The following is a 25406-nucleotide window of genomic DNA, read 5'->3' as shown; positions in this document are numbered from 1 at the left end:
TAGATAGAAAGGGAGCAAGAAAGATGAGGGGAAAAGAGAGAAATAGAGAAAGGAAATCCACCTCCAGCTCTAGTCCCAAATCTCTTCCTGTGATCAGCAGCAGGATTCCACCTTCGCCTGATTTGTGGAAGTGGTTTGGGATTAGAGCGAGAGAACAGATTCCTTCCTGCAGTTTAAATACACAGTGACTGTATAAGCGTTTAAACGTCCCAAAGTTCTCAACATGTACCAGCAACTCCATGTGGATCCCCAGAGCCTCACTCAAAGCCCACTATACATCACCAGCAAATATATTTTCCTCAGAAAATACACATTGATCCCATTTCTCCAAAAAAACTCAGAAAAACACCAGATTGTCAGCAACCAAGCTGCTGATGATCTTCACATTAGGCCTGGTTTCTACACGCAGCAACACGAGCGCCATTGTTTACACGCTCGCTCGTGTTCTTCACGTCCATCCCAAAGATTAAAAGCCCGATTTATCCGGACGACACGTCGAAGCAAAAATGCTGCTGTCGGTTTAGTGCAAGGTGACGTTAAACACTCTCCGTCTGTCTCTCTTTAAAACTTTCCACTGTCCTCATGATTGCTGTAATGAGATGCGTTTCAACTTCAAATCGAAAGATTTAGTAATGTAGAAGAGCCAGGAGACTGGCACGCGAAGCTGAGAAGGCTTTCCGACCATCCAGCTTTTCTGTGAAGATGCTCCATTTGATTTCGGAGTGTGTGTGTGGAGATTTGTGTGAGATTCATTCAGCCAGTTAGTAAAGTCAGGTACCGATGTAGGTGAGGAACCCTTTGTTGCAGTCAGCGCTCCAGTTCATCATGTTCACTAGGGTTGAAGTCAGAGCTCTATAGCAGGCCATTCAAGATCTTCCCCACGCTTCCAACTCATGTAAAGCATATCATCATGGATCATTGTGATGCTGAAACCGATTTGGGTCTCCTAGTTCAACTGAAGGGGAAATGTAATATTACGGCTTCGAGAGACGAAATATAAAATTGTAAAACATTTTGAGGAAGCACCACAAATGGATGGAAAAGTCCTAAAACTTTTGTCCATATTGTGCATTTTCCTTAGAAATAATAAGTGAATAAATCTATGCTTTAAATCCACAAAAAATGTATATTACTACATCCAGAGACGTCCTATACAATTATGTGCCTCCAAATTTGTGGTAAAGGTTTGAGGAAAAAACACATATAACGATATAACGCATATAGTGAATTTATCTTGTTGAATTTGTGCAAGCTGTGTACTCATTGGAATAGATTTCATAAGCAAATATTTATATGCTTTAAACCTACAAAAATAGTGAGTTTGCATGTTTGCTTTATTGATGCTCTGAGCAGCCATGTTGATTTGGTGTCACGTTGCTGAACTTGGTTAAGACTATCCCAAGTTCCTCAGGAACCGTTCTGTGTTTTCCTACACATATGTCTCAATACAGTCTTGACTCCAATACAGCAGTCAACCAGAGTTTTTGAGATGAAATTCCAAGTCAATGAGGTCTTCATCTTCATGGCTTTGTGCACAGGGTTTACACTGTGACACTGGAACAGGTTCGGATCTTTTCAGTCAAGTGAGGGGAAAATATTTCATCCAAAGCTACCCTATGCAATTGTGTGCCTCCATGTTTGTGGTAAGAGTTTGGAGAAGAACCACATATCACTGGAAAAGTCAGGTGTTCCAATACATTTCATCATATAATGCTAAATATCCCAGCTAACAGAAGTTAAAGATTGCCATCTAGTGTCTAGAATGCATCTAGTGAATGCATGTTCAACTCATCCGGATTTTCTCCCTTTCTCCCTTTCTCCCTTTCTCCCTTTCTATCTATCTATCTATCTATCTATCTATCTATCTATCTATCTATCTATCTATCTATCTATCTATCTATCTATCTATCTATCTATCTATCTATCTATCTATCTATCTATCTATCTATCTATCTATCTATCTATCTATCTATCTATCTATCTATCTATCTATCTATCTATCTATCTACACAGCAACGGATCAAACGGCCGTCCTGCCACTGCATACGGGTTTCGCCCAGACGAGCTGTTTTACCATCATGTCTCCAGCTAGAGGACCACAATTATCCCTCATACACGTTATCCATTTCAAACACCACGCCAAGTCCAGAATTAGACGTCTGCCCTAAACAAAACAAAAAATCCCAGCAGATTCCCTTTTCAGAGATTTTTAAATAAACAAGAAGCTTCTCTGAGCACACATTTAATTTATACAGATTACGATTCCACATTTTAAATAATTGGAAAGGATTTAATAACATCTAGACTAAGATATCTAGATCATAAAACATTCAGATTATTCAAAATAAATAAAGAATTTGACATTAGACATTCACTAAAAAAAATCTATCCATATTAGAATATCCAGATAAAAAAAAAAAAAGACTGCGAGATTATCAGAAATCCAGATTAGGAATAGCAAGATTGGGATGATTTACTCCATTTCAACTTTTCTTCTTTTCCTGGTGAACGCCACAGGCATTCTAGATCAGGCATCCATATCAAGTTAAAATGTAGATGTCTGGGATTATAATATCTCCATCGTTCTGGATTAACACATTCAGAATAAGAAATCCAGATTATGATAAAATAAACTCCAGGTAGAGAGACCTTGACGTTTTGAACCAGATGAAAATGAAATCCCTATGAAGAGAAATATGACAGATTACATGTACATAAGAATGAAATCCAGATTATAGCAAGAAGAGTTGAAGGAAAATCAGGTAAACAGATGAAAAACGCTCTTTAATTTCTAGAAGTTTCTTTATTTTGAGCATCGACGATGCAAATTCTGCTCTAACCTCACTGATCTCACTGATTCATCCAGAATAATGTGATTTTTATTATTTATATCATAAAGTGGCTTTAGTTGAGGAACAGTTTGAACTGACTGCACTTTAATATTTATAACTTTAATTCCACATGAACTCAGCGCTTGAATACGCTTACGAACACTTTTTCCGGATGGTGTGTTTGAGTAGTAGCGTATGAATGTTCAGCTTTGCCTAAACTCTTCATGAATACGCTAATAATTACTACAGGCTTCATGAATTAGAAATACACGCACTCTCACTTCATCTACACGTGTTCGCTTCATTCCTGGCTGGCAGAAGTACATTGTTCGCTATCGATAATTCGCTAAACTCACGTTATAATGTTACCACACTGATGTTTTATTGATTTGCTCAGTTCAAGAACGGCCAAGCTAGCACTAATAAATCATTGATTATTAACCAAACTAGCATTAATAAACAATTACCATAGCTAGCAATTAATAAATAAACGATCTCAGCTAGCAATCATCAATTAGTTGTTAACTCGGGTAGCATTAATGAATGATCTCAGCTAGCATGAATTAATTAGTTGTTAACCTAGCTAGCAATAATTAATGATCTCAGATAGAATTTATGTATTAATTCCTAACCCGACTAGCATTAATTAATTATCTTAGCTTGCATTAATGAAATAATTGGTATTCAATAATTTATCTCTGCTAGCATTAATAAATTACTTGATTTTAACCTGGACCACATGAATTATCTCAGCTAGCATGAATTAATTAATTATTAATCTGGCTAGCATTACTTAATTATCTCAGCTAGCATTAATTGATTAATTATTAATGTAGCTAGCATGCGGACAACTAGAGTGAACTGTTACATGCTTCGGCTGCACCATCCTGACATTTATGTGTTAGCAAATATTTGTCATTAGCCTAGCATGTACAGAATAAATGTACTGAATGCTGAACATTCAGTGTTTCAAATGACTGAGATTGACGACTCGAGCTGTGTGAATATATACGATTGTTTTTGTAGCAGACATGTTGATTGTCCACTCTTTGTACTGATTATTAAAAATATCATGTTTATTGTTTATAATGCAGAACCATTCACACTCTGTTTGGAAACTATTTCGATCGCTTTTTATGTAGCTATATTTCGCTATTCTTTCTGATTGCAATCTGTGCACTTTTTTGTTGTATATATTTAGATTTTCAGCCTTTATTTGAGTTTTAGGCATTTTAATTGCATTATATTCAGACCGCTTGACAAAAGCAATGAGGTCATATAGATAATAAAAAAATGTTAATGTAACGACGAGAATATAAAGTCTCCCTGCATTGCAAATAGAAAATGCGAAACATGAAATAAACCCGATGTTCAAATAAAAGGCACAATCTTTAGGTACTTTTATTTTTTTATGATGTTTAAATGCAATTTTTTGGCATTCCTGTGATTTAAAATAGACAGCTTGCTCCTTTTGTATACACTATATAAGGGTTTATAAGTTTATAAGAGTTATTATGGAGATATACAGTACAGACCAAAAGTTTGGACACACCTTCTCATTCAAAGAGTTTTCTTTATTTTCATGACTATGAAAATTGTAGAGTCACACTGAAGGCATCAAGGGCTATTTGACCAAGAAGGAGAGTGATGGGGTGCTGCGCCAGATGACCTGGCCTCCACAGTCACCGGACCTGAACCCAATCGAGATGGTTTAGGGGTGAGCTGGACCGCAGAGTGAAGGTAAAAGGGCCAACAAGTGCCAAGCATCTCTTAGGGAACTCCTTCAAGACTGTTGGAAGACCATTTCAGGTGACTACCTCTTGAAGCTCATCAAGAGAATGCCAAGAGTGTGCAAAGCAGGAATCAAAGCAAAAGGTGGCTACTTTGAAGAACCTAGAATATGACATTTTTCAGTTGTTTCACACTTTTTTGTTATGTATATAATTCCATGTATAATTCCACGTGTTAATTCATAGTTTTGATGCCTTCAGTGTGAATCTACAATTTTCATAGTAATGAAAATAAAGAAAACTCTTTGAATGAGAAGGTGTGTCCAAACTTTTGGTCTATACTGTATATGTCATAAATGTCATAATATATATATGGGTTTATAATGTCTTATTGGGATTATTAGGATTTGTGTGTTTACAGGGGTTTAAGAGTTAGGGTTTATAAAGTTTTATAGGGATTCATAAGGATATTAAGAAACACTTATAAGAGTTTGTGTTTATAATGTTTTCTCTGTGTTTATAAGTAATAATAAATCAACTGTCTCCACATTACCCTGTTTCTTTCCTACTTTCAGTTTCAGTAGTTTGTTTTAACGACTTTATTTAAAAAGAAACCAGATTCTGGTCGCATATTCGATTTTTTTTTTACTGTTTTTGAATTAGACATTTGACAGAAATTTGAGTTGTGTGTAATTGAATCGACTCCGATACTTTGGAGTCGACTCCAACAATTTTAGTTCATAAACAGCCTGGAGTTGACGAACCGACTCCTATTGGAATCGATGCTTTTGCTTATAAAACGGGTAAAGGTTGGTTTATAAGATTATTAAATTAATAATAAAAAAAAACTTTTTGTGAAAATTCATACATTTTAAAGGTAGGTTTATTAACAGAAAACTGTCAAAGTTATTTAGTATGATCTGTGGTTAGCGTTGTCTTATTCAGTAGGTGTAGAAACTTCAGCTAGCAAAAACTAGCTAACATTAATTATTTTTCACCTAATATTAAACTTTTTAAGTAAAACAAACTATTTTTTATTACATCTGACATGAATTAATAGATAATAGTCCGAAAACAAGTTACTTGATACCTCAAAGTGCATTATAGCATGATATAATTGCATTATAGTGTTGGGCGATATGATATGATTTATTTATCGATATTGATATTGCGGTATTTTAACATTGACACACTTTAAGGTATCAGAGACTTAAAAGCTGTATTAAGTGACTGGAAACATCATAATATATATTTTTTGCACCTTTTTTTTCTTATTTCCCATTTCTGAGGTAAATACTTCTAAAGCCTAGTGATGTTAAATGGCATTAAAACCTATTGTGTCCAATATTGTTATATGGAACTGACTGTTTTTTATATAAAATTTTTCTTTAAATCCACGTTACAGTAGGTGAATGGCAGAGGCGAATCACGGCACACTAGGAGAAGATTTCACATCCAGAACTGCTGAGCTGGATGGAGATGAAAATGAAATTGAGGAAACCTCTGAGGTGAATTATTTACATTCTTATTATATTACATTATGTATTCAGTTTAAAATTTCAGGGCTTTGCAGAAAAAATTGATTATTTTCTGACATCTTTTTATTTCGTTTATACCAAAATTGATACATTGTACTTTCTATTCATTTTGTGTTGTGGTATGTTCAGAAAACTATTCAGTTCCTGGTAATTCTTGTGTTATAGTAGCGATAAACACTCATTCCCTGACCTGCCTTTTTTTATTTTCCGTGTGTGTGTGTGTGTGTGTGTGTGTGTGTGTGTGTGTGTGTGATTTCTTCAGGTGTTCCTGAGTGTACTTGTACATCATGGTCAGGTCGGTCTCAGCTTCTACGACAGTAAAGATTGTACTCTGAATGTCATGCCTGACACTGTGGATAATCGGGACCTTGCTCTGCTGGACCGAAGTAATTAATAAATAAATTCAAACATCAGAATGATGAGAATGTCTGACTTCTGTGGCTTTAACCGTAGCATGGATGTTGGGACCAGGTGGTATGGATTGAGTTGTTCAGAAACTGCTGATCTCCTGCTTGTATTTTCACCCACAGCAGTCTGTAGAGTGTTTACAGGATGGTGCATAAAACAAAAAACAGCCTGCAGACAGAGAGACCTTTCTTTCCATGTTTCTTTCCTTCCTTCCTTTTTTCCTTCCTTCCTTACATCCTTCCTTCTATCCATCCATTCATCCATCATTTCTGCCTCTAATCTCCCTGCCTTCATTCCTTCAAAAAACTGACTTTCTTCCATCTGTTCTTCTTTCCTTTTCAACCTGCTTCCTTTAAAAAAAATCCTTTTTTTCCAGCTACCTTCTTTTTGACTCCTTATTTTTAGCTCTGCTTCCGCATAGGTTCTAAATCGTTAATTCCAGTTTACATTAAATGCACTGAAGGTGGCGAACCTGAACATGGGTGGTATTTCCACTGGTGTGAATCTCTCTTTACTTCTGTACTCGAGTCATACAGGAGCTCAGCCCTCGGGTCATCGTCACCAGCGCCAAGCAGGAGAGAAGTCTGGCCCAGTTTCTCAGAGCACTCGGTAAGTTCTAACAGGAGCACACACCACGGAAACTACAAAGCATAGCTTTTTATAATGTGCTGTTTTCTGCATTTTAGGATTAAATCCAGACTACATACCTGAAGTTGTAGTGCATCCCAACGCTGATTTCAGTAAGGATGATGTGATCGATCGATCGATCTATCTATCTATCTATCTATCTATCTGTCTGTCTGTCTGTCTGTCTGTCTGTCTGTCTGTCTGTCTGTCTGTCTGTCTGTCTGTCTATCTATCTATCTATCTATCTATCTATCTATCTATCTATCTATCTATCTATCTATCTATGAAATAATGTTCAATAAATGTGCAAATAAAATAACTCACATTTCCCTTTAAGTTTGAATTGCCTAATCTTACAATGTTCTGGAGACAAGGTGGGAGAGTTTAAGATGGTTTGGTCATGAGGGGGACATGAGGTAAATGGAGGCAACAGGCAGGAGAAAAGGGACAAGGAGGAGGTTTACTGATGTGGTACGAGAAGACATGCAGGTAGTAGGCAGATTTAGAAGACAGATTGACATGGAGACGGATGATCCGCTGTGGAGACCCCAAACAGGAGCAGCCGAAAGATGAAGAAAAAAATAAAACATTTTACACAGCCAGTATATATAGTAATATCATTTTCCGGTTAAGGCATATCTCAAAATGTTTTATTCCTCTTATAACTTTTGCACTGCAGCTGTTGTGCTACAGTCCAATCGAAATTTTGTACAACCTTCGAAATGCATTTCTTTTCCCCCTCCAAAAAACCCCCCCAGAAAGTTCACCCGCACAGACTCTACGTCATCACACCACTCTGCTGTTGAGTGGTTTCCTCTGTAACAGCGTGACACAGTGAAAGTCCTGATTTCCATCAGGCTGGATATTAATCTGTACCATTTCGTTAACTCTCTCACTGTACTCATTTGTCGTTAATTGTTAATCTTGTGGAACTTCATTCACAGGACTGGAGGTCAGTAAGCAGAAGCTGCTGTCTGCACATCTCCCTTTTCTCCCTCCATCCATCACAGAGAAAAACAGACTCCCGTATCTGTCCTCCTGCATCCCGTTTGACTCACTGTTAATGGTGAGTCCTGCTTCCATGCGACTCAGGTTTGATTTTAATTATAGATTTATTTTCGTTTTTTATTTTTATAGTAACCATGGTTGCAAAGGGGTGAACAATTTCCGGGAACCTTCTGCAAATTTCCATTGGAAATTCATCTGGGGAATTTTGGAAATATTCCAAGTTGGAAATTTACCAGGCCTTGATGGAAATTAATTAAAAAATTAGGGATATGTATATAGAGTGTATCATACACAAACATAAATATAAACATTTAGTTTGATCATAAACTGACATGCATGCAAACGAATACAGATTAAAACAAAAATAAAAATTTTGACTTTTATTTAATTGTTGTAATCAAAGTGCAAGGAAGTTTCAAACATACATTTATGTAATATTTATGTCATTTTTGTAAATACTTGCCAAGATGGACATTTTTGGACATATGTGCCGGATTTAAGAAATATAATATGAGTATGTGTAATTTTGGAGAAATGCACAGTGCATGTAGGGGGCGTGGCCTCAGTAGCCCTGCAGTAAGTGTGCTGTGTGTAAGTGATTGAATGTGGTGTGGAAGTAATTAATCTGAAATTGCATTTAATCTGGTTGTTCCCTGTTATTGGTTAACTTGCAAGTTTGTGAATTCCCAGTTTAGTTACATGAATTCCCGTTAATTCACATATATTCCCGTTAATTCCCGTAAAAACCGTCCAGTATTGAACATTTTTGGAATTTTGCAACCCTAATATTAATGCCAACTTTTGAACTGAAATTAAAAGAAATTTATTCTTGAAGCACAAAAATCAGTTAGAAATTTATTCACATTTCAGCCTCGATATTATAATTGACCCAACTGGCACTTTATTGGGAATTATACAGTAGAATCCCTGCTGGTTAAGTGGTGGGTGAACTGAGTACGGAAACTGACGCAGACATGCTTTGTGTTGTGTTGATTAGATGAGGACAATTGGAGCGCTCCTGAAGTGCCTGGACAGGAGGAGAGTCGGGGTTGAGCTGGAGGAGAGCAGCATGCCGGTTCCCATCTTACAGCTTCTCACCTACACAATGTAGGAATATGTTTATTAGTGTTGTAGCACTATTTAGATGGGATTAGTTTATACATTATTAGTTTATACAAGGAAAACTTCTGACATGGTTGATCCAGGTGGAAATAAATCCATGTGCACATTTAATCCCGTCCAAGTAGGGCTGTTCTGCATCGATTTTTTTTATATAAAAAAAGCTATGTCGTGAGGGAAGACATGTATTTTTTTAGTATTTATTGCATGCTTTATTGCCTATGTGAATACTGCTCTACGTCTGTCTGTCTGTCTCTGTCTGTCTGTCTGTCTGTCTGTCTGTCTGTCTGTCTGTCTGTCTGTCTGTCTATCTATCTATCTATCTATCTATCTATCTATCTATCTATCTATCTATCTATCTATCTATCTATCTATCTATCCATCCATCCTTCCACTATCTATCTATCTATCTATCTATCTATCTATCTATCTATCTATCTATCTATCTATCTATCTATCTATCTATCTATCTATCTATCCATCCATCCATCCATCCATCCATCCATCCATCCATCCATCCATCCATCCATCCATCCATCCATCCATCCATCCATCCATCCATCCATCCATCCATCCATCCACCCACCCACCCACCCACCCACCCACCCACACGACTTTCTGAAGTTTAACCAGAAACACTGAAACCAAGTGCTATGTGTTTGTGTGTGGAGAAAGAGACCACAGTGGTGTCATTTATTCCATACGTTTGCTTGATGAGGTTTTTTGATGATGTTTTCTATATCATTGAACAGAACTGATGTGGTATATATGGATAAAGATGCGTACAGGTGAGTAGTATTCGATGGTACAAAATCTCCGGGGATGTAGTTTGTTTTTCTTCACATGCAGCTACCTATTTCTTTTTTTTCTTCTGTATATATAGTGTTCTTCAGATCTTCAAATTCGAGCTGCACCCTTCAGTTTACAAGCTGCAGTCAGGACAGAGGGAGGGGCTCAGTCTCTACGGTAACACTCACTGTGTCATGTGTTTATTAAGATAGTTTTCTTTAACAGCACTTTTCTTAGTAGTGCTGCCAAGAAACAATATATAAAGAAAATCCTATGGAAACCTTAAAGTTAGAAATGCAAAATTAACATTATTTTTTTTTTATTATAATTTAATAGCATGCATTTATTTAAGAATTCTGGCTACATACCTAATGTAGATTTTATTGGTATCTTAATAATCTATACAATCCCCCCCCCCCCCATATTTTTCCTTCAAGGGCTTGATATCATCTTTGTGCAGCAGTGTTGAATTTATTAAATATTTTTATAAGAATATAATAATAATAATAGTAATAATAATAATAATAATAATAATATCTATGTAACCATTTGAATGTGTTGCATGTGTGAACAAGTCTGCTTGTGTGCTGCAGGAATTCTGAATCGTTGTCGAAGTAAATTTGGTTCCAGACTTCTCCGGTAAGGTTTTTTTTTGTTTTCCTTTTCTGTTTTTCATTTGTAATTAGATTAATAATAAAGAGCAGAATTTGTGAGATGAGATGATCAGGCTACATTCATTCTTTCCACTTTCACACTTTTCCTTTTCTATTATCTACAGGCAGTGGTTTCATAGACCCACCAGAGACCTGAGCGTGTTGAGGAGAAGACAGGAGGTGATTCGTTTCTTCACCACGCCTCGCAACTCAGAGCTCATGAACACACTGCAGAGCTTCCTGCGCAATTTCAAGAACATCCCAGTACTGGCACAACTTTTTTTTTGTTTCACTGCTGACTATATGATTAACACACACCACATTTAGTTATAATGCATGTGATAGATTTGTTGTCAAAGCAAGAACTGTGCTAGAGTTAGAACATTCTCTGGTATGCTCCTCTACAGTCTTCATTTTTTTTGTAATCTTTCTGTACACATTTAATATTTATATTGAGTATTTTATCTTTAGTGCAAGTTGCTGAAATCACAACTTAGTGTTTCTCCATTAAATTGAAAATGAAAAAAAAAAAGGTTTAAAACAACCCTTTTTCTCAAATGTAGGTCCCAATTTCCAAATTTCTTTCCAACAGATAAAAGCAGACACATTTTATTTATTTATTTGTTTATTTAACAGGTCTTGCTGCGTAAAATGTCTCTGTCTCATACCAAAGTGGTCGAATGGCAGAATCTCTACAAGGTAATTTGCCTCTCATTGCTGTGAGAATAAATACAGGTTTATTTATTAATTTTTTTGTTAATGAATCATGTATATCCATCCTGTATATTTTCTGGCTTCACAGACTGTGTATAGCGCAGTGGGGATCAGAGACACCGTACGCTCTCTCCCCCAGACCATCCAGCTCTTTCGCGAGATCAGCGAAGGATTCACAGACGAACTGCACCACATTGCGACACTCATTAGCAAAGTGGTGAGACACGGGTTTTCGGGTTCTGTGCTCATCCAGTTATTAATAGTGTAGGTCATTTGTTTATTGTCTTTGTCGCAGGTGGATTTTGAAGGAAGTCAGGCTGAGAATCGATTCACCGTTAAGCCAAACGTCGACCCCGCCATCGACGAGAGTGCGTTATAAATCCCTGGAGTCAGGATGAGTGGCTATCGATGATATCATGTGACTCGATATGCTTTCTTTTTTAGGAGGCACTTTATATTGTCTTTTTTAAGTTCATGAAAATGATCACGGTTTGTGTGAAGGTTGCTACCAAGAGCAACACCGATTAATATAATTTAGGGGTGTACACTAAACTCATGTTTCGGTACGTACTTCGGTTCTTAAGATGCGGTTCGGTTGTATTTCGGTACGTTTATAGGGAAGAAATGTTAAAAAAATAGTTTTAAGAAATTAAAATTGCTTGTCGTTTTTATTAACACAGTTTATAATATATGATGCTGCTATAAATGAAGCTTGTCCTATAAAGTCCTACAGATTTTATTTCTTCCATTCAGAGAAAAGACGAATGATGGGCTTGTCAGATTTCCTGACGGACGTGGCGCGTGCCGAGCTGGAAAACCTGGACTCGCGTTTTTCCTCCTGCAGTGTCATTTACATCCCTCTGGTCTGGAATCTGACTTTATTTTCTTACCTCAACCTGTTTTTCCGACATTCGATAATTGATCTGTTTGCTGAATCTCCTGCAGATCGGATTCCTACTTTCAGTTCCCCGACTTCCTGCGATGGTGGAAAAGGAAAACTTTGAGATCGAAGGCCTTGATTTTATTGTAAGTGCGCACCGCAAAATGAGTGCAAGCACCTTGGGTTAAAGTGTTTTACTACTCATTTGTTTCTGCTTCAGTTTGTTTCAGAGGACCGGCTTCATTACCGCAGCGCTAGAACTAAAGAGCTGGACAACATGCTGGGAGACCTGCACTGCGATATCAGAGGTGACCTTTAAATAGGTTAATAAATAGTTTTGATGGTTGTTTATTATTATTTTCGTACTAGACCTGTGTCCATCCAATCAAATGTACTCCAGCATGTATTGGCAGATGCCCTTTTCCAGAATCAATTCCTTTCATTTTATTTATACAACTGAAAGTTAAGAGCCTCACTTAATGGCCCAGCGAGGGCAACTTAGTGGTGCTGGGATTAGAACTGACAACCTTCTTATCAGTCTTAAATCCAACCTTATAGCCACTGAGCTACCACTACTTCCCTCCTCTATTTCTTGATCTATAGTAGCAGCTCATCAGTAGCACACATGGGTATGTACAATATACAGTACCACTCCAGGATATACAATTATACACTTTTCTATCCATGTGTGTATCCATCACAGCTTCTTGTTTAATAAGTAAATTACTTTTACATTAAATTGACGAAGAAACTTGTGTCCCAAAATGAAAATTCTCTGACAGAGTACAGATACTTTACCAATAAAATACTAGAAGTAAAATCACTTCTTTACTGTCCATCAAAAGGAAATGTGGCACATATTTGCCAAAACCGATGCAGTAAAATAGTACAAAGTACAGTGTAGTTGAATGGACTAAACAGAGCATTGAGGCAAATAATTTTCCTTGATAATTGAATTACTCAAGTTACTCAGGGAATCGTTTCAGCCCTTCTATAAACTTACATGAACGAGGTACAGCGCATAGGCTTTTGTCAAAATTAAAACTCACATGGTGTCAGTGATTCGCCTCTAAAGGCCGCTCTCGTACTGTATTATGACAGCGGACCTTCTCAGCCGCTCTAGCAAAAGACGCAACCCGGAAAAACTATCGGTAAGAATTTTTGATGATAATCAACCAGCAATCAACCGTCAGTGTTGATTATTCAGCAAAACCGATGAATTGGTCGACTTCGAATTACTGTTTAAGCCTGTCTTTATTGGAATTCCTGGGGGAAAAACTGCATCTTATACCGTACATTCAAAACATCGCAACTTAAATTGTCTCTCATTCTGAAGAAAAATCTGCTCATATCACCTCAATTATCAACACTTTGAACCAGTGCCTAGTGATTGGAGCAGGTGTTTTAGTGTAATGGCTTCCAAACTCTGGTCAGCTACTTTATTCATCCATTTCCATATTTAAGGCTTAACATAAACCCAAACATTTTTACTCATCATTTTCTTTTTCTTTTTCTCTTTTTAATCTTGGTCAATTAGACAGTCAAGATTGTTGAGGTCTGTGTTTGTTTAGATGTGGGCATTTTTTTAACACACTAACATGCAGTCTTCCTGTTTCTAAAGGAAATGCATGAAGATCAAATCACAGTTCTGAAACGTCAGGCTGTATAGGTCTAGAAAATATGAGAAGACCTTTTTTTATGCAGGAAAATTGCAAGATAAATAAATATGATATTTTGATGTTTATTTTTCTTTATCGTATTTCAGACATGGAGACGGCGGTGATGACTCAGCTCCAGGCCACGGTCCTACAGCGCAGCAGCTGCTTGTATAAAGTCTTATCTCTGTACGCAGAGCTGGATTGCCTCATGGCTCTGGCCCAGGCGTCTCAGGACTACGGCTACTGCCCACCTACATACAGCCAGCGGTGCACTCTGAACCTGCAACAGGCCCGGTACACTGCTATACCTGCGAGCTGTGTGCTGTTCTACAAACCGGTCGACTCTCTGGAGGACTTCTTTCCATTTACTCACAGACACTTTTTTCTTTCTATCTCAGACATCCCCTGATGGAGCTGTGCACTCCTGTATTCGTATCAAATCCATGCCTTTGTTCCGACATGGAAGGAAAAGTGAAAGTGATAACCGGACCAAACTCTTCCGGCAAGAGCATTTATCTTAAACAGGTAAACCTGAAAAAAAGCTCATGAGGTTTAAAAATAAATAAATCACTGCTCGTGATCATTTTACAGTTTTATAGACACACTTTTACATTGATTCAGCTCAGCCAAACTCAAAACGATTACAATACGTCTACGATATTCATACAGAAAATACATTGTGACATAATTTATCACGATATCTATATTTTATTATTGAATAATCTCTGGTAGTTACATTATAGATTAGTACGATTAAAAAAATTTGGATTTTTTTGGACAATTATAAACTAAGCAGATATTTTACACTTCTCTTGCATGTTTGTGATGTAGGTGGGCCTGATTGTGTTCATGGCTCTGATCGGCTCCGATGTCCCCGCTAAAGAGGCGGAGATCGGCTCGATAGACGGAATCTTCACACGCATGCAGAGTCGCGAGAGTGTGTCTGTGGGCCTGAGCACCTTCATGATAGATCTAAATCAGGTACAGCTTTTGGCTCATTTGCAAGTGACCAATTGATAATCGCTCATGCTGTCATAAAATAAGTTTTTCGGGCGTGCAGATGGCTCAGGCTCTGAACCACAGCACCGGGATGTCCCTCGTGCTGGTGGACGAGTTCGGAAAAGGAACCAATACTGTGAGTGCAGAAAGCTAAAAAATCTAGAAAAAGATATGTGTGAAGAAAAACCAGTCATGAGTGTGTGTTTACAGGTAGATGGACTGTCTCTCCTGGCTGCATGTCTCAATCACTGGTTAAACAGAGCTCCAGCTCAATGTCCGATCGTTTTCCTGGCAACAAACTTTCACAGTGTCTTGCAGCTTGACCTTTTGCCTCGCTCTCCACTACTGTCCCTACTGGTTTGTATCAGTACTGCATCTCATTTCTTCCTCCAAATGTGCAGTCAGTCGTTAATAATCGGTGCATTTATGAAGGGGGACTCGTAACGTTTTTAGTTTTCAGGACAGTCGCTGATTATATTCCTGTTACCACACAACTCTTATCTCTTACGTTAAGTTTGGTAATGTGTTAACAGACGTTAGAGACAGCAGTAGATGGAGAGGAGTTGATCTTTCTCTACCAGCTGAAGGAAGGGATCTGTCAGTCCAGCTACGCCGCAAACATTGCAACACTTGCCGGCCTTCCACCGGCTCTGGTTCAGAGAGGAGTAGAGGTGCGTTTTCTCAGACTTTTTATTAGTTACAATAGACCTCACAAACAAGATAACAGGACTTTCCACTAATGTGTTGTTATAGGATCAGTAATATTGGTTGAGGTATTAAACTATGTAATAAACATTTTGCTTTACACAGGTATCAGATTTATACAGAACAGGCAGGACCATCCAAAGGATTGACCAACCCTCCAGCGAAGAACTGATCACCAGGTTAGATAGACTGAACTACTCACCGTGACTACCTTTATATTAGGGGTGACCCCAAATAGTTGAAGATTCGATGCTTCGTAAGGAGGAGCCTGATTCGACTACCAACCTCACAGTCGAATCTTTGTAAAGGTGTTATGAAATGAGGATCGTGCTATTTTGGTGATATGTGGGTGCTGAGGTATTTTTTTTATATCTGAGTTATGAAAGGACGGAATTTTGCCCCTTAGATTTATTTATTTATATTTTTAATAAAAAGTTCAGACAGAAATGCACGCTGTATCAATTGCGCGCTAATAAAATTTTAATTAAATAAAATGAATTACTGACGTTAAATCTTTTTTATATATAAATATAAATAATATATATATATATATATATATATATATATATATATATATATATATATATATATATATATATATATATATATATATATATGTGACAAGTAAAAAGCCCCTTTCTTTAATTGGGCAGTGACTACAGTATATTATAGTTCACCACAACTACAACTGATTGATAAAAGCGACATGCACTGACCAGGGGTTCATTCTTACAAAAAATGTTGTTCCTTTTTATTGCACTTTGCTTAAACACACCTTCTCCAACTTTGTGCTCAGATGTGAAAGTGTGGTGGAGAAGTTCCTCCAACTCGATCTGGATGATCCTTCAACAGACCTACAGGGCTTTTTGAAAGACGTGCTGCTTCCCACCGTCGGAGACTCGCTTTAATGGCCACAAATTTCCTTAGTGAGTAACGTAACGCGGCTTTTTAAGCACATGCCTGATTTGTTCAGGAGTATCACAGGATATAAATTAAAACACTGTTAAATGGATTAGTGATTATTTGCGTTTATGTAGAAACACTGAGAAGTTGTTTTAGGAAGATCCCTTAGAGGTTATACCGTGTTTTAACAGTGTTAGAAATTAAGGTTAGCAAGAGAATTTATAGCAGTTGGTAGCGTTTTTTTTTTTTTTTAAGTAATATTTTTATTAGAATGCATCTTATATCTATATATGTATGTATTTATGTATTTATTTATTATGCCACTGCTGCTGTTATTAATGCCTTCAATGTTCTGTTTTTGAGAAATTGTACATGTTTAGTTCTGAAAGTTAAGAGAAATTAAAATATATTTTAATGAAGCTTTTATTGAAAGATCTTCACTGATGATTCACATCACATCCTTGTACACATTGCACCACTTTATTTAATTAGCGATAATAATTAGTTGTTAGGAAAGCCAAATCTTATTTCTAACTTACATTCAGATCATAACACCTTTTAAGAGCTGAAGGTAAGTTCTGGTGGTATTTTGGAGGTCCATCTATGAATACTTACATATTTTATACATCCTAATCCAGGATATTAGCCTCAGAAGTGTCACGCCGTTTTTTTTGTTTTTTTTCAGGTTTGAAACCAGTTCGGTGTTTTATTTTTAGTACTAACTCTAGATATTTAGAAAAACAGATTAAGTGGCTGTGTGCAGTTTATTTAGTAAAAGGGGATAATGCACACACCTTATCGAATGGCGTGCAAAATCACTGCAAACCTCCTTCTTGACCATATAAGAACCCAAGATACAAGGTTAATCTGTGGCTTTAAGGAGCTCTAACACCTGCTAATGGCTAAAGCTCAAAGCCCTACAAACTCTTTAGGACTGACGACACTCGCTTCCTGCTTCAAGAGCAGTTTAAATCTTATTGACAGACAAGGTCAGGTGTTTAATCTTTCAGCACACTGGCTTAAACTCGAATTAGTTAACGGGACTAAACAGGGTGATGAAAGGTAAAGGTAGGAAAGAAGTACAAAACTAGATGCTGCTGCTATCAATGATTTCAGTAATCAAATATTCTAGCGATTATTCCATCCATTAATCAAGTAATCAAATAAGAAGCACAGATTTTTGATTAAAGAGAGAGAAAATAAGACGGGGCTCTTGAAAAGAACAAGTAGAAAGAAGAATGAAAAGAAAAGAAAAGAATATCTGAAAACTGAAACTCATAATTATTCTCACTCCTGTATTTATGTATTAAATCTTGAACAACATCTCGATATGTTTTTTTCCCACATATTTATCGCTAGCTTTAAAAACGTGCGTCGCTACTCTGCTCTACGGCGCCACTAAAAGGGGACTTTTTGATACGATTGAAAACGATTGTTGGTTATTATGTTATTACTGACCTACAAACTAGAGGTCGACCGATTCATCGGTTTTGCTAATAAACCGGCACCGATAGTTGATTGCGATCGGATATCAGAAAAAACTATACCGATAGTTTTTCCGGGCTGCGTTATGCAGTAAAAGAGCGGTCTTTAGAGGCTAATCGTTGACGCCATGTGCTGTTAATTTAAAGAGTCTTAATTTATATTGAATGTAAAAAATTTTTGTGTTACTTTTCTGTTTTAGTTTGAATCAATGTATTTTATTTACCTCAATATTTATAAATATAGTTATTATATTTATTTCATTTAGTGCATTTTCATTTATTACTTTTTATATTTTATTTTTGTAATAAAGTTTAGTACTATTTTACATAGTATTTTAATTTGTAATTTATTTTTATACAGTAGCCATTTTAAAAACTATCGGTTGATTAAATGTTTATCGGCAATCCAAACTAGCTATCGTTATCAGTAAAATCCAATCGGTCGACCTCTAATACAATAATAATACAATAATTTACCAAATAAAACACTACTAACTAGAACATAAAGTGCACTTGTGCAAACAGCATTCAGAGCAGCAGAATAACACAATTACACAATTACAGTGCAGCTGTGATCAGTACACAGAGATACATTTGGGATAGTGGTCCAATAAATAAATGTAAATCTTTGATGATTTCGCGGTAGATTAAAAAAACTGTGTTAAGATAAGATATATTTTTATTCGTCCCACACTGGGGAAATTTCTGTCTTACAGCAGCAAAGAAAAATAAATGTGCAAATATATTTATATAAATAAAAGTTACATTTACATTTATTACAGTAGAGATGATTGAAGTAATTACACTTTATGTACATTTGTAACTGATCTACAGCACTCCTTCTTGCCCTCGAAAGATTCTTTCTTTCTTTTTTTTTCTTTCATTCTTTCTTTCTTTGCTACCTTTCTTTCTTTCTTTATTTCTTTCTTTCTTTCTTTCTTTCTTTCTTTCTTTCTTTCTTTCTTTCTTTCTTTCTTGCTTTCTTGCTTTCTTTCTTGCTTTCCTTTAATTTATTTTTTTGCTTTGTTTTCATTCTTTTTCTTCATTTTCAGTGTGTAAGAGTGTCACATTTGGCACCTTTCTGAAGAAGCTCCATCAGCTTAGCGCCCAATCTGCCACCTCACCTTTCAGCCTCCTCCCTGATCACATTTGCTCACTTTTTCTGCTAATCTTCTCAAGTCCCTTTAAAGAGGGTATAAATACTGAGCAGGGCAAAGAGGAGCTGGGGAGAACAAGACGTTAGCGCTGACATTCATTTCGACATGACAGGCCTACACGGATTCGAGGGGGAAAACTATTACATCCCCATGCACAACCGCACCGGGCTGGTCCGCGACCCGTTCTTGTACGAGCAGTACTATTTAGCAGATCCGTGGCAGTTCAGACTGCTGGCCGTCTACATGTTCGTTCTGATTATCTTAGGTTTCCCCATCAACACCCTGACGCTCTTGGTCACGGCGCAGCACAAGAAGCTCCGCCAGCCACTTAACTTCATCCTCGTGAACCTGGCGCTTGCCGGCTTAATTATGGTCTTATTCGGCTTCACCATCGCAATCAGTTCAGCGGTCAACGGCTACTTTTATTTCGGGCCGACCGCATGCGCGATCGAAGGCTTCATGGCGACTCTAGGAGGTAAGCAACGATATGAAGTCATTTACAGCACAATTCTTCATTCATGACGCATAACCGTAACGTATGATTTATCTTCTCCAGGTGAGGTGTCGCTGTGGTCGTTAGTTGTACTGGCTGTAGAACGATATATTGTCGTGTGTAAGCCAATGGGAAGCTTCAAATTCTCAGCCACACATGCAATTGGAGGAATCGGGTTTACCTGGTTCATGGCCATGACCTGTGCTGGTCCTCCTCTTGTTGGCTGGTCCAGGTATGAATCACTGTCTTTATGTCAAGAAAAAATATATAGTTAGATCACACCACCTTGATATCTTTTTTTTTTTATCTATTTATAGTTGTATTTAATACTAAGGAGGTGAGTTCCTGTTTGCACTTGTGTTAAACCAGCTATAAATAAACATGTCGTTTTAAGCCTCTGTTGAATAAATCATGTTACCAAAAAAGCATAATGTAAGGTTTCAGCTTTACTTAAACCGACACTGGAGACACTCTTTATCTACAGCATGGAAACTTTTGTTCTTGCTGTCCAAACAAGGTCAAATTAACAGAATTGAATAAGGGCATTGATATTGTGCTTTTGGTTTATTTAAAAAAAGCTCGGCTTTCTTTTTTTTTTGTTTTTTTTACAACAGTTAATCGTTTAGAAGTGTACTTCACACGCATCATGCAAGTCTGTGCTGATTATAACGCAACACATGTGTGTTTGCCGTTACTGTAGGTGCAATTTAAAGCGATCAGCATATGAAACACCACAACATTTTTTGAGTCACAACAGCGACACTATAATCAAAAGAAACATGAGGGAAAAAAGAAATGAGTTTGGTTGTCTGTAGAGAATTACATTTTAATAATAAGACATTAAAGCTTGGGGTTGGGAACCGATTCAACCTTAAAGTAAAATTTTTTCATGAATATTTAGCAAAGCAGTTTGACATTTTTTTTTTGGATAAGATCAATCTGATAATGGACAGTTTGGAAGAAAAAGGATCGTTGGTTATTAATTTATTACCGGCTTTATAGACCTAAAAACCAAACTAGTTTATTGCTTGTTTATCAGCTTTTGGCAAAAATCTATACGGATAGTTTTACCGGGTTGCGTTATACAGTACGAGAGCGGCCTCTAGAGGCGAATCACCAACGGCTGTTTGTTTGAAGTGTCGTTTTATTAAAAAATTCATAATACATTCGATTCGGCCTCTCTAATTAATCAGGTACATTCCTGAAGGCCTGCAGTGTTCATGCGGTCCAGACTACTACACGCTCAACCCGAAATACAACAACGAGTCATACGTTATGTACATGTTCATCGTTCACTTCACCGTCCCCGTCACCATCATCTTCTTCACCTACGGCCGGCTCGTGTGCACCGTCAAAGCGGTAAGAAGCTCGATCTCAAGCAATAATACGGAGATGACAAGCATTCCTTCGCTGGAACGACATCACGATCGGTTTCCTTCTCATTCTTCCTGTTCAGGCCGCAGCCGCTCAGCAGGAATCGGCCTCCACTCAGAAGGCGGAGAAGGAAGTGACACGGATGGTCATCCTGATGGTGGTGGGCTTCCTGGTGGCGTGGGTTCCTTACGCCAGTGTCGCAGCCTGGATCTTCTTCAACAAAGGAGTGGCCTTCAGTGCGCAGTTTATGGCCGTTCCTGCCTTCTTCTCCAAGAGCTCGGCTATCTTCAACCCCATCATTTACGTGCTGCTCAACAAACAGGTCCAACTTCCAGCGCAGGATTAATCCTCATGATTAATATACTTTACAAAGAGGTTTTCATTATACTGAAATAATAATTTACTATACACAGTTTAGTAATTATTCAGAATTTATGAGCTCAAGGCAGTTTCATTTAAACTCCTTTATGTGCATCTACTCAGAATTCTTCAATCAGAGATGATTTATTTAACATGAAGGAAACACATAAACACTCAGAGGTTTGCTGTTATAGAAATATATATATATATATATATATATATATATATATATATATATATATATATATATATATATATATATATTATTATTATTATTATATAGGGATATCTTTCTTCCTTTCTTTTTTCTTTCTCTGTATTTCCTTTCATTCTTTCGTCTCCTTTCTTTGTTCTTTCTTTTTCTTTAATTCTTTTTCTTTGTCTGCTTTTATTCTTTTTTCCATCTTTCATTCTTTCATTCATTCTTTCTTTCTTTCTTTCTTTTTTCATTCTCTGTATTTTTCTTTAACTCTTTTGTCTGCTGTATTTAATTATTTTTCTTTGCTTTCATTCTTTCTTTCTTTCTTTCTTTCTTTCTTTCTTTCTTTCTTTCTTTCTTTCTTTCTTTCTTTCTTTTTTCTTTCTCTGTATTTCCTTTCATTCTTTTGTCTCCTTTCTTTGTTCATTATTTTTCTTTGTCTGCTTCCATTCTTTTTTTTTCTTTTATTCTTTCTTTCTTTCTTTCTTTCTTTCTTTCTTTCTTTCTTTCTTTCTTTCTTTCTTTCTTTCTTTCTTTCTTTCTTTCTTTCTTTCTCTGTATTTTCTTTTATTTTTGCCTTCTTTTTTCAAATTTTCTAATTATTTTTCTTTCTTTCTTTTTTTCTTTCTTTCTTTCTTTCTTTCTTTCTTTCTTTCTTTCTTTCTTTCTTTCTTTCTTTCTTTCTTTCTTTCTTTCTTTCTTTCTTTCTTTCTTTCTTTCTTTCTTTCTTTCTTCAATTTCTATTTTTCTTTAATTCTTTTGTCTGCTTTCTTTAATAATTTTTCTTTCTTTCTTTCTTTCTTTCTTTCTTTCTTTCTTTCTTTCTTTCTTTCTTTCTTTCTTTCTTTCTTTCTTTCTTTCTTTCTTTCTTTCTTTCTTTCTTTCTTTCTCTGTATTTCCTTTCATTCTTTTGTCTCCTTTCTTTGTTCATTCTTTTTCTTTGTCTGCTTCCATTCTTTTTCTTTCTTTTATTCTTTTTGTCTTTCTTTCTTTTTTTCTTTCTTTCTTTCTTTCTTTCTTTCTTTCTTTCTTTCTTTCTTTCTTTCTTTCATTCTTTCTTTCTTTCTTTCTTTCTTTCTTTCTTTCTTTCTTTCTTTCTTTCTTTCTTTCTTTCTTTCTCTGTATTTCCTTTCATTCTTTTGTCTCCTTTCTTTGTTCTTTCTTTTTCTTTAATTCTTTTTCTTTGTCTGCTTTTATTCTTTTTTCCATCTTTCTTTCTTTCTTTCTTTCTTTCTTTCTTTCTTTCTTTCTTTCTTTCTTTCTTTCTTTCTTTCTTTCTTTCTTTCTTTCTTTCTTTCTTCAATTTCTATTTTTCTTTAATTATTTTGTCTGCTTTCTTTAATAATTTTTCTTTCTTTCTTTCTTTCTTTCTTTCTTTCTTTCTTTCTTTCTTTCTTTCTTTCTTTCTTTCTTTCTTTCTTTCTTTCTTTCTTTCTCTCTCTGTATTTCCTTTCATTCTTTTGTCTCCTTTCTTTGTTCATTCTTTTTCTTTGTCTGCTTCCATTCTTTTTCTTTCTTTCATTCTTTTTGTCTTTCTTTCTTTCTTTCTTTCTTTCTTTCTTTCTTTCTTTCTTTCTTTCTTTCTCTGTATTTTCTTTTATTTTTGCCTTCTTTTTTCAAATTTTCAAATTATTTTTCTTTCTTTCTTTCTTTCTTTCTTTCTTTCTTTCTTTCTTTCTTTCTTTCTTTCTTTCTTTCTTTCTTTCTTTCTTTCTTTATTTCTTTCTTTCTTTTTTCTTTCTCTGTATTTCCTTTCATTCTTTTGTCTCCTTTCTTTGTTCATTATTTTTCTTTGTCTGCTTCCATTCTTTTTTTTTCTTTCATTCTTTTTGTCTTTCTTTCTTTCTTTCTTTCTTTCTTTCTTTCTTTCTTTCTTTCTTTCTTTCTTTCTTTCTTTCTTTCTTTCTTTCTTTTTTCTTTCTCTGTATTTCCTTTCATTCTTTTGTCTCCTTTCTTTGTTCTTTCTTTTTCTTTAATTCTTTTTCTTTGTCTGCTTTTATTCTTTTTTCCATCTTTCTTTCTTTCTTTCTTTCTTTCTTTCTTTCTTTCTTTCTTTCTTTCTTTCTTTCTTTCTTTCTTTCTTTCTTTCTTTCTTTCTTCAATTTCTATTTTTCTTTAATTCTTTTGTCTGCTTTCTTTAATAATTTTTCTTTCTTTCTTTTTTTTTCTTTCATTCTTTTTGTCTTTCTTTCTTTCTTTCTTTCTTTCTTTCTTTCTTTCTTTCTTTCTTTCTTTCTTTCTTTCTTTCTTTCTTTCTTTCTCTCTTTCTCTCTTTCTTTCTTTCTTTCTTTCTTCAATTTCTATTTTTCTTTAATTCTTTTGTCTGCTTTCTTTAATAATTTTGCTTCCATTCTTTTTTTTTCTTTCATTCTTTTTGTCTTTCTTTCTTTCTTTCTTTCTTTCTTTCTTTCTTTCTTTCTTTCTTTCTTTCTCTCTTTCTCTCTTTCTTTCTTTCTTTCTTTCTTTCTTTCTTTCTTTCTTTCTTTCTTTCTTTCTTTCTCTGTATTTTCTTTTATTTTTGCCTTCTTTTTTCAAATTTTCAAATTATTTTTCTTTCTTTCTTTCTTTCTTTCTTTCTTTCTTTCTTTCTTTCTTTCTTTCTTTCTTTCTTTCTTTCTTTCTTTCTTTCTTTCTTTCTTTCTTTCTTTCTTTCTTTCTTTCTTCTTTCTCTGTATTTCCTTTCATTCTTTTGTCTCCTTTCTTTGTTCATTATTTTTCTTTGTCTGCTTCCATTCTTTTTTTTTCTTTCATTCTTTTTGTCTTTCTTTCTTTCTTTCTTTCTTTCTTTCTTTCTTTCTTTCTTTCTTTCTTTCTTCAATTTCTATTTTTCTTTAATTCTTTTGTCTGTTTTATTTAATTATTTTTCTTTGCTTTCTTTCTTTCTTTCTTTCTTTCTTTCTTTCTTTCTTTCTTTCTTTCTTTCTTCAATTTCTATTTTTCTTTAATTCTTTTGTCTGTTTTATTTAATTATTTTTCTTTGCTTTCTTTCTTTCTTTCTTTCTTTCTTTCTTTCTTTCTTTCTTTCTTTCTTTCTTTCTTTCTTTCTTTCTTTCTTTCTTTCTTTCTTTCTTTCTTTCTGTATGAGTAAATGTGGAATATAGTGTTGATAGAAAATCCTGTGGTGACACAACAGTAAGTTTATACAGAATGGTGTGGAGAAAAAAGTGAATGTGTAAGTAAACAACACGTCGAGTCTTGAGATGAACAGCTCCATCTTTCTTTGGCTTTTTTTTTTAGAGTAATGCTTCGAAGGGTTAAATTCTTGGATTTGTGGGATATGAAATTAAACCAGTAGCTGATTCTTGTTTTTTATTCCTCATCCTAGTTTCGGAACTGCATGCTAACGACCCTCTTCTGTGGCAAGAACCCACTGGGAGAAGAAGAGACCTCAACAACGTCCACCAGCAAGACAGAGGTGTCCAGCGTGTCCCCGGCATAGACGCTCCTCTCCTCCTTCTCTCGAACCCCTCTTTTTTTTTTTGGCTTTTTGTCCTTATTTCCTGTAAATATTTTTATATCTACAATGCATAAAAAAAGACAAAAAAATGATGATGTGAATGAAATAAATACTGCATTTTAAAAAAGGACCGAACGCTGCCCTGTTTGTGATTTCAACCCTCCTTCAGAGCGAACGTTCTTAGGCAAAGTCGCCGAGTTTGATCATTTCTGCGGAATACAGAACGACTCGGATTTAATAAACATCAGCGACGACACAATGAGACTGCAGTCGCTCTACAGAGAGGGGTTCGGGGTTTGAAGGGTAATCGAGTTATACGC

The 25406-nt window shown here is 35.7% G+C and overlaps 3 protein-coding genes across 7 annotated transcripts in view; all 3 read left to right on the top strand.

The window, feature by feature from the left end:
• Positions 1 to 4216, top strand: part of LOC310729563 (kinesin-associated protein 3-like) — a 38538-nt gene extending 34322 nt beyond the window's left edge. For all 4 annotated transcript variants that reach the window (XM_083547891.1, XM_083547892.1, XM_083547890.1 and 1 more), the window contains one exon: positions 2014 to 4216. In XM_083547891.1, coding sequence (XP_083404017.1) covers positions 2014 to 2092 — 79 coding nt within the window. In that variant the 3' untranslated portion in view covers positions 2093 to 4216. The remainder of the gene's footprint in view (positions 1 to 2013) is intronic.
• Positions 4217 to 5940: 1724 nt separating this feature from the next.
• Positions 5941 to 17497, top strand: msh5 (mutS homolog 5). Of its 2 annotated transcripts, XM_083547872.1 has the most exons (24): positions 5941 to 6069; positions 6362 to 6485; positions 7036 to 7116; positions 7194 to 7247; positions 8079 to 8200; positions 9140 to 9249; positions 10014 to 10049; positions 10145 to 10227; positions 10644 to 10689; positions 10829 to 10967; positions 11340 to 11402; positions 11506 to 11634; positions 11713 to 11785; positions 12171 to 12280; positions 12363 to 12443; positions 12518 to 12605; positions 14063 to 14249; positions 14354 to 14480; positions 14787 to 14936; positions 15016 to 15090; positions 15165 to 15311; positions 15488 to 15625; positions 15765 to 15838; positions 16456 to 17496. In XM_083547872.1, the coding sequence occupies exons 1-24, from the start codon at positions 5974 to 5976 to the stop codon at positions 16565 to 16567; spliced, it is 2445 nt and encodes an 814-aa protein (XP_083403998.1). In that variant the 5' UTR covers positions 5941 to 5973; the 3' UTR covers positions 16568 to 17496. The 2 variants fall into 2 exon arrangements, with proteins under 2 accessions (XP_083403998.1, XP_083403999.1); XM_083547873.1 differs by lacking the exon at positions 12171 to 12280 and having other exon boundaries at positions 11340 to 11422; positions 16456 to 17497.
• A 1611-nt stretch (positions 17498 to 19108) lies between these two features.
• LOC310729654 (green-sensitive opsin-3) lies at positions 19109 to 25091 on the top strand. Its single transcript, XM_083548101.1, has 5 exons — positions 19109 to 19678; positions 19760 to 19928; positions 20890 to 21055; positions 21153 to 21392; positions 24955 to 25091. The coding sequence occupies exons 1-5, from the start codon at positions 19309 to 19311 to the stop codon at positions 25066 to 25068; spliced, it is 1059 nt and encodes a 352-aa protein (XP_083404227.1). The 5' UTR covers positions 19109 to 19308; the 3' UTR covers positions 25069 to 25091.
• The last annotated feature ends 315 nt before the right edge of the window (positions 25092 to 25406 follow it).

The sequence above is a fragment of the Silurus aristotelis genome (assembly GCF_946808225.1).
Source record: "Silurus aristotelis genome assembly, chromosome: 8".
NCBI classification, from domain to species: domain Eukaryota; kingdom Metazoa; phylum Chordata; class Actinopteri; order Siluriformes; family Siluridae; genus Silurus; species Silurus aristotelis.
Note: the sequence above shows the minus strand (reverse complement) of the source record. Positions and strands in the feature narration are given on the sequence as shown.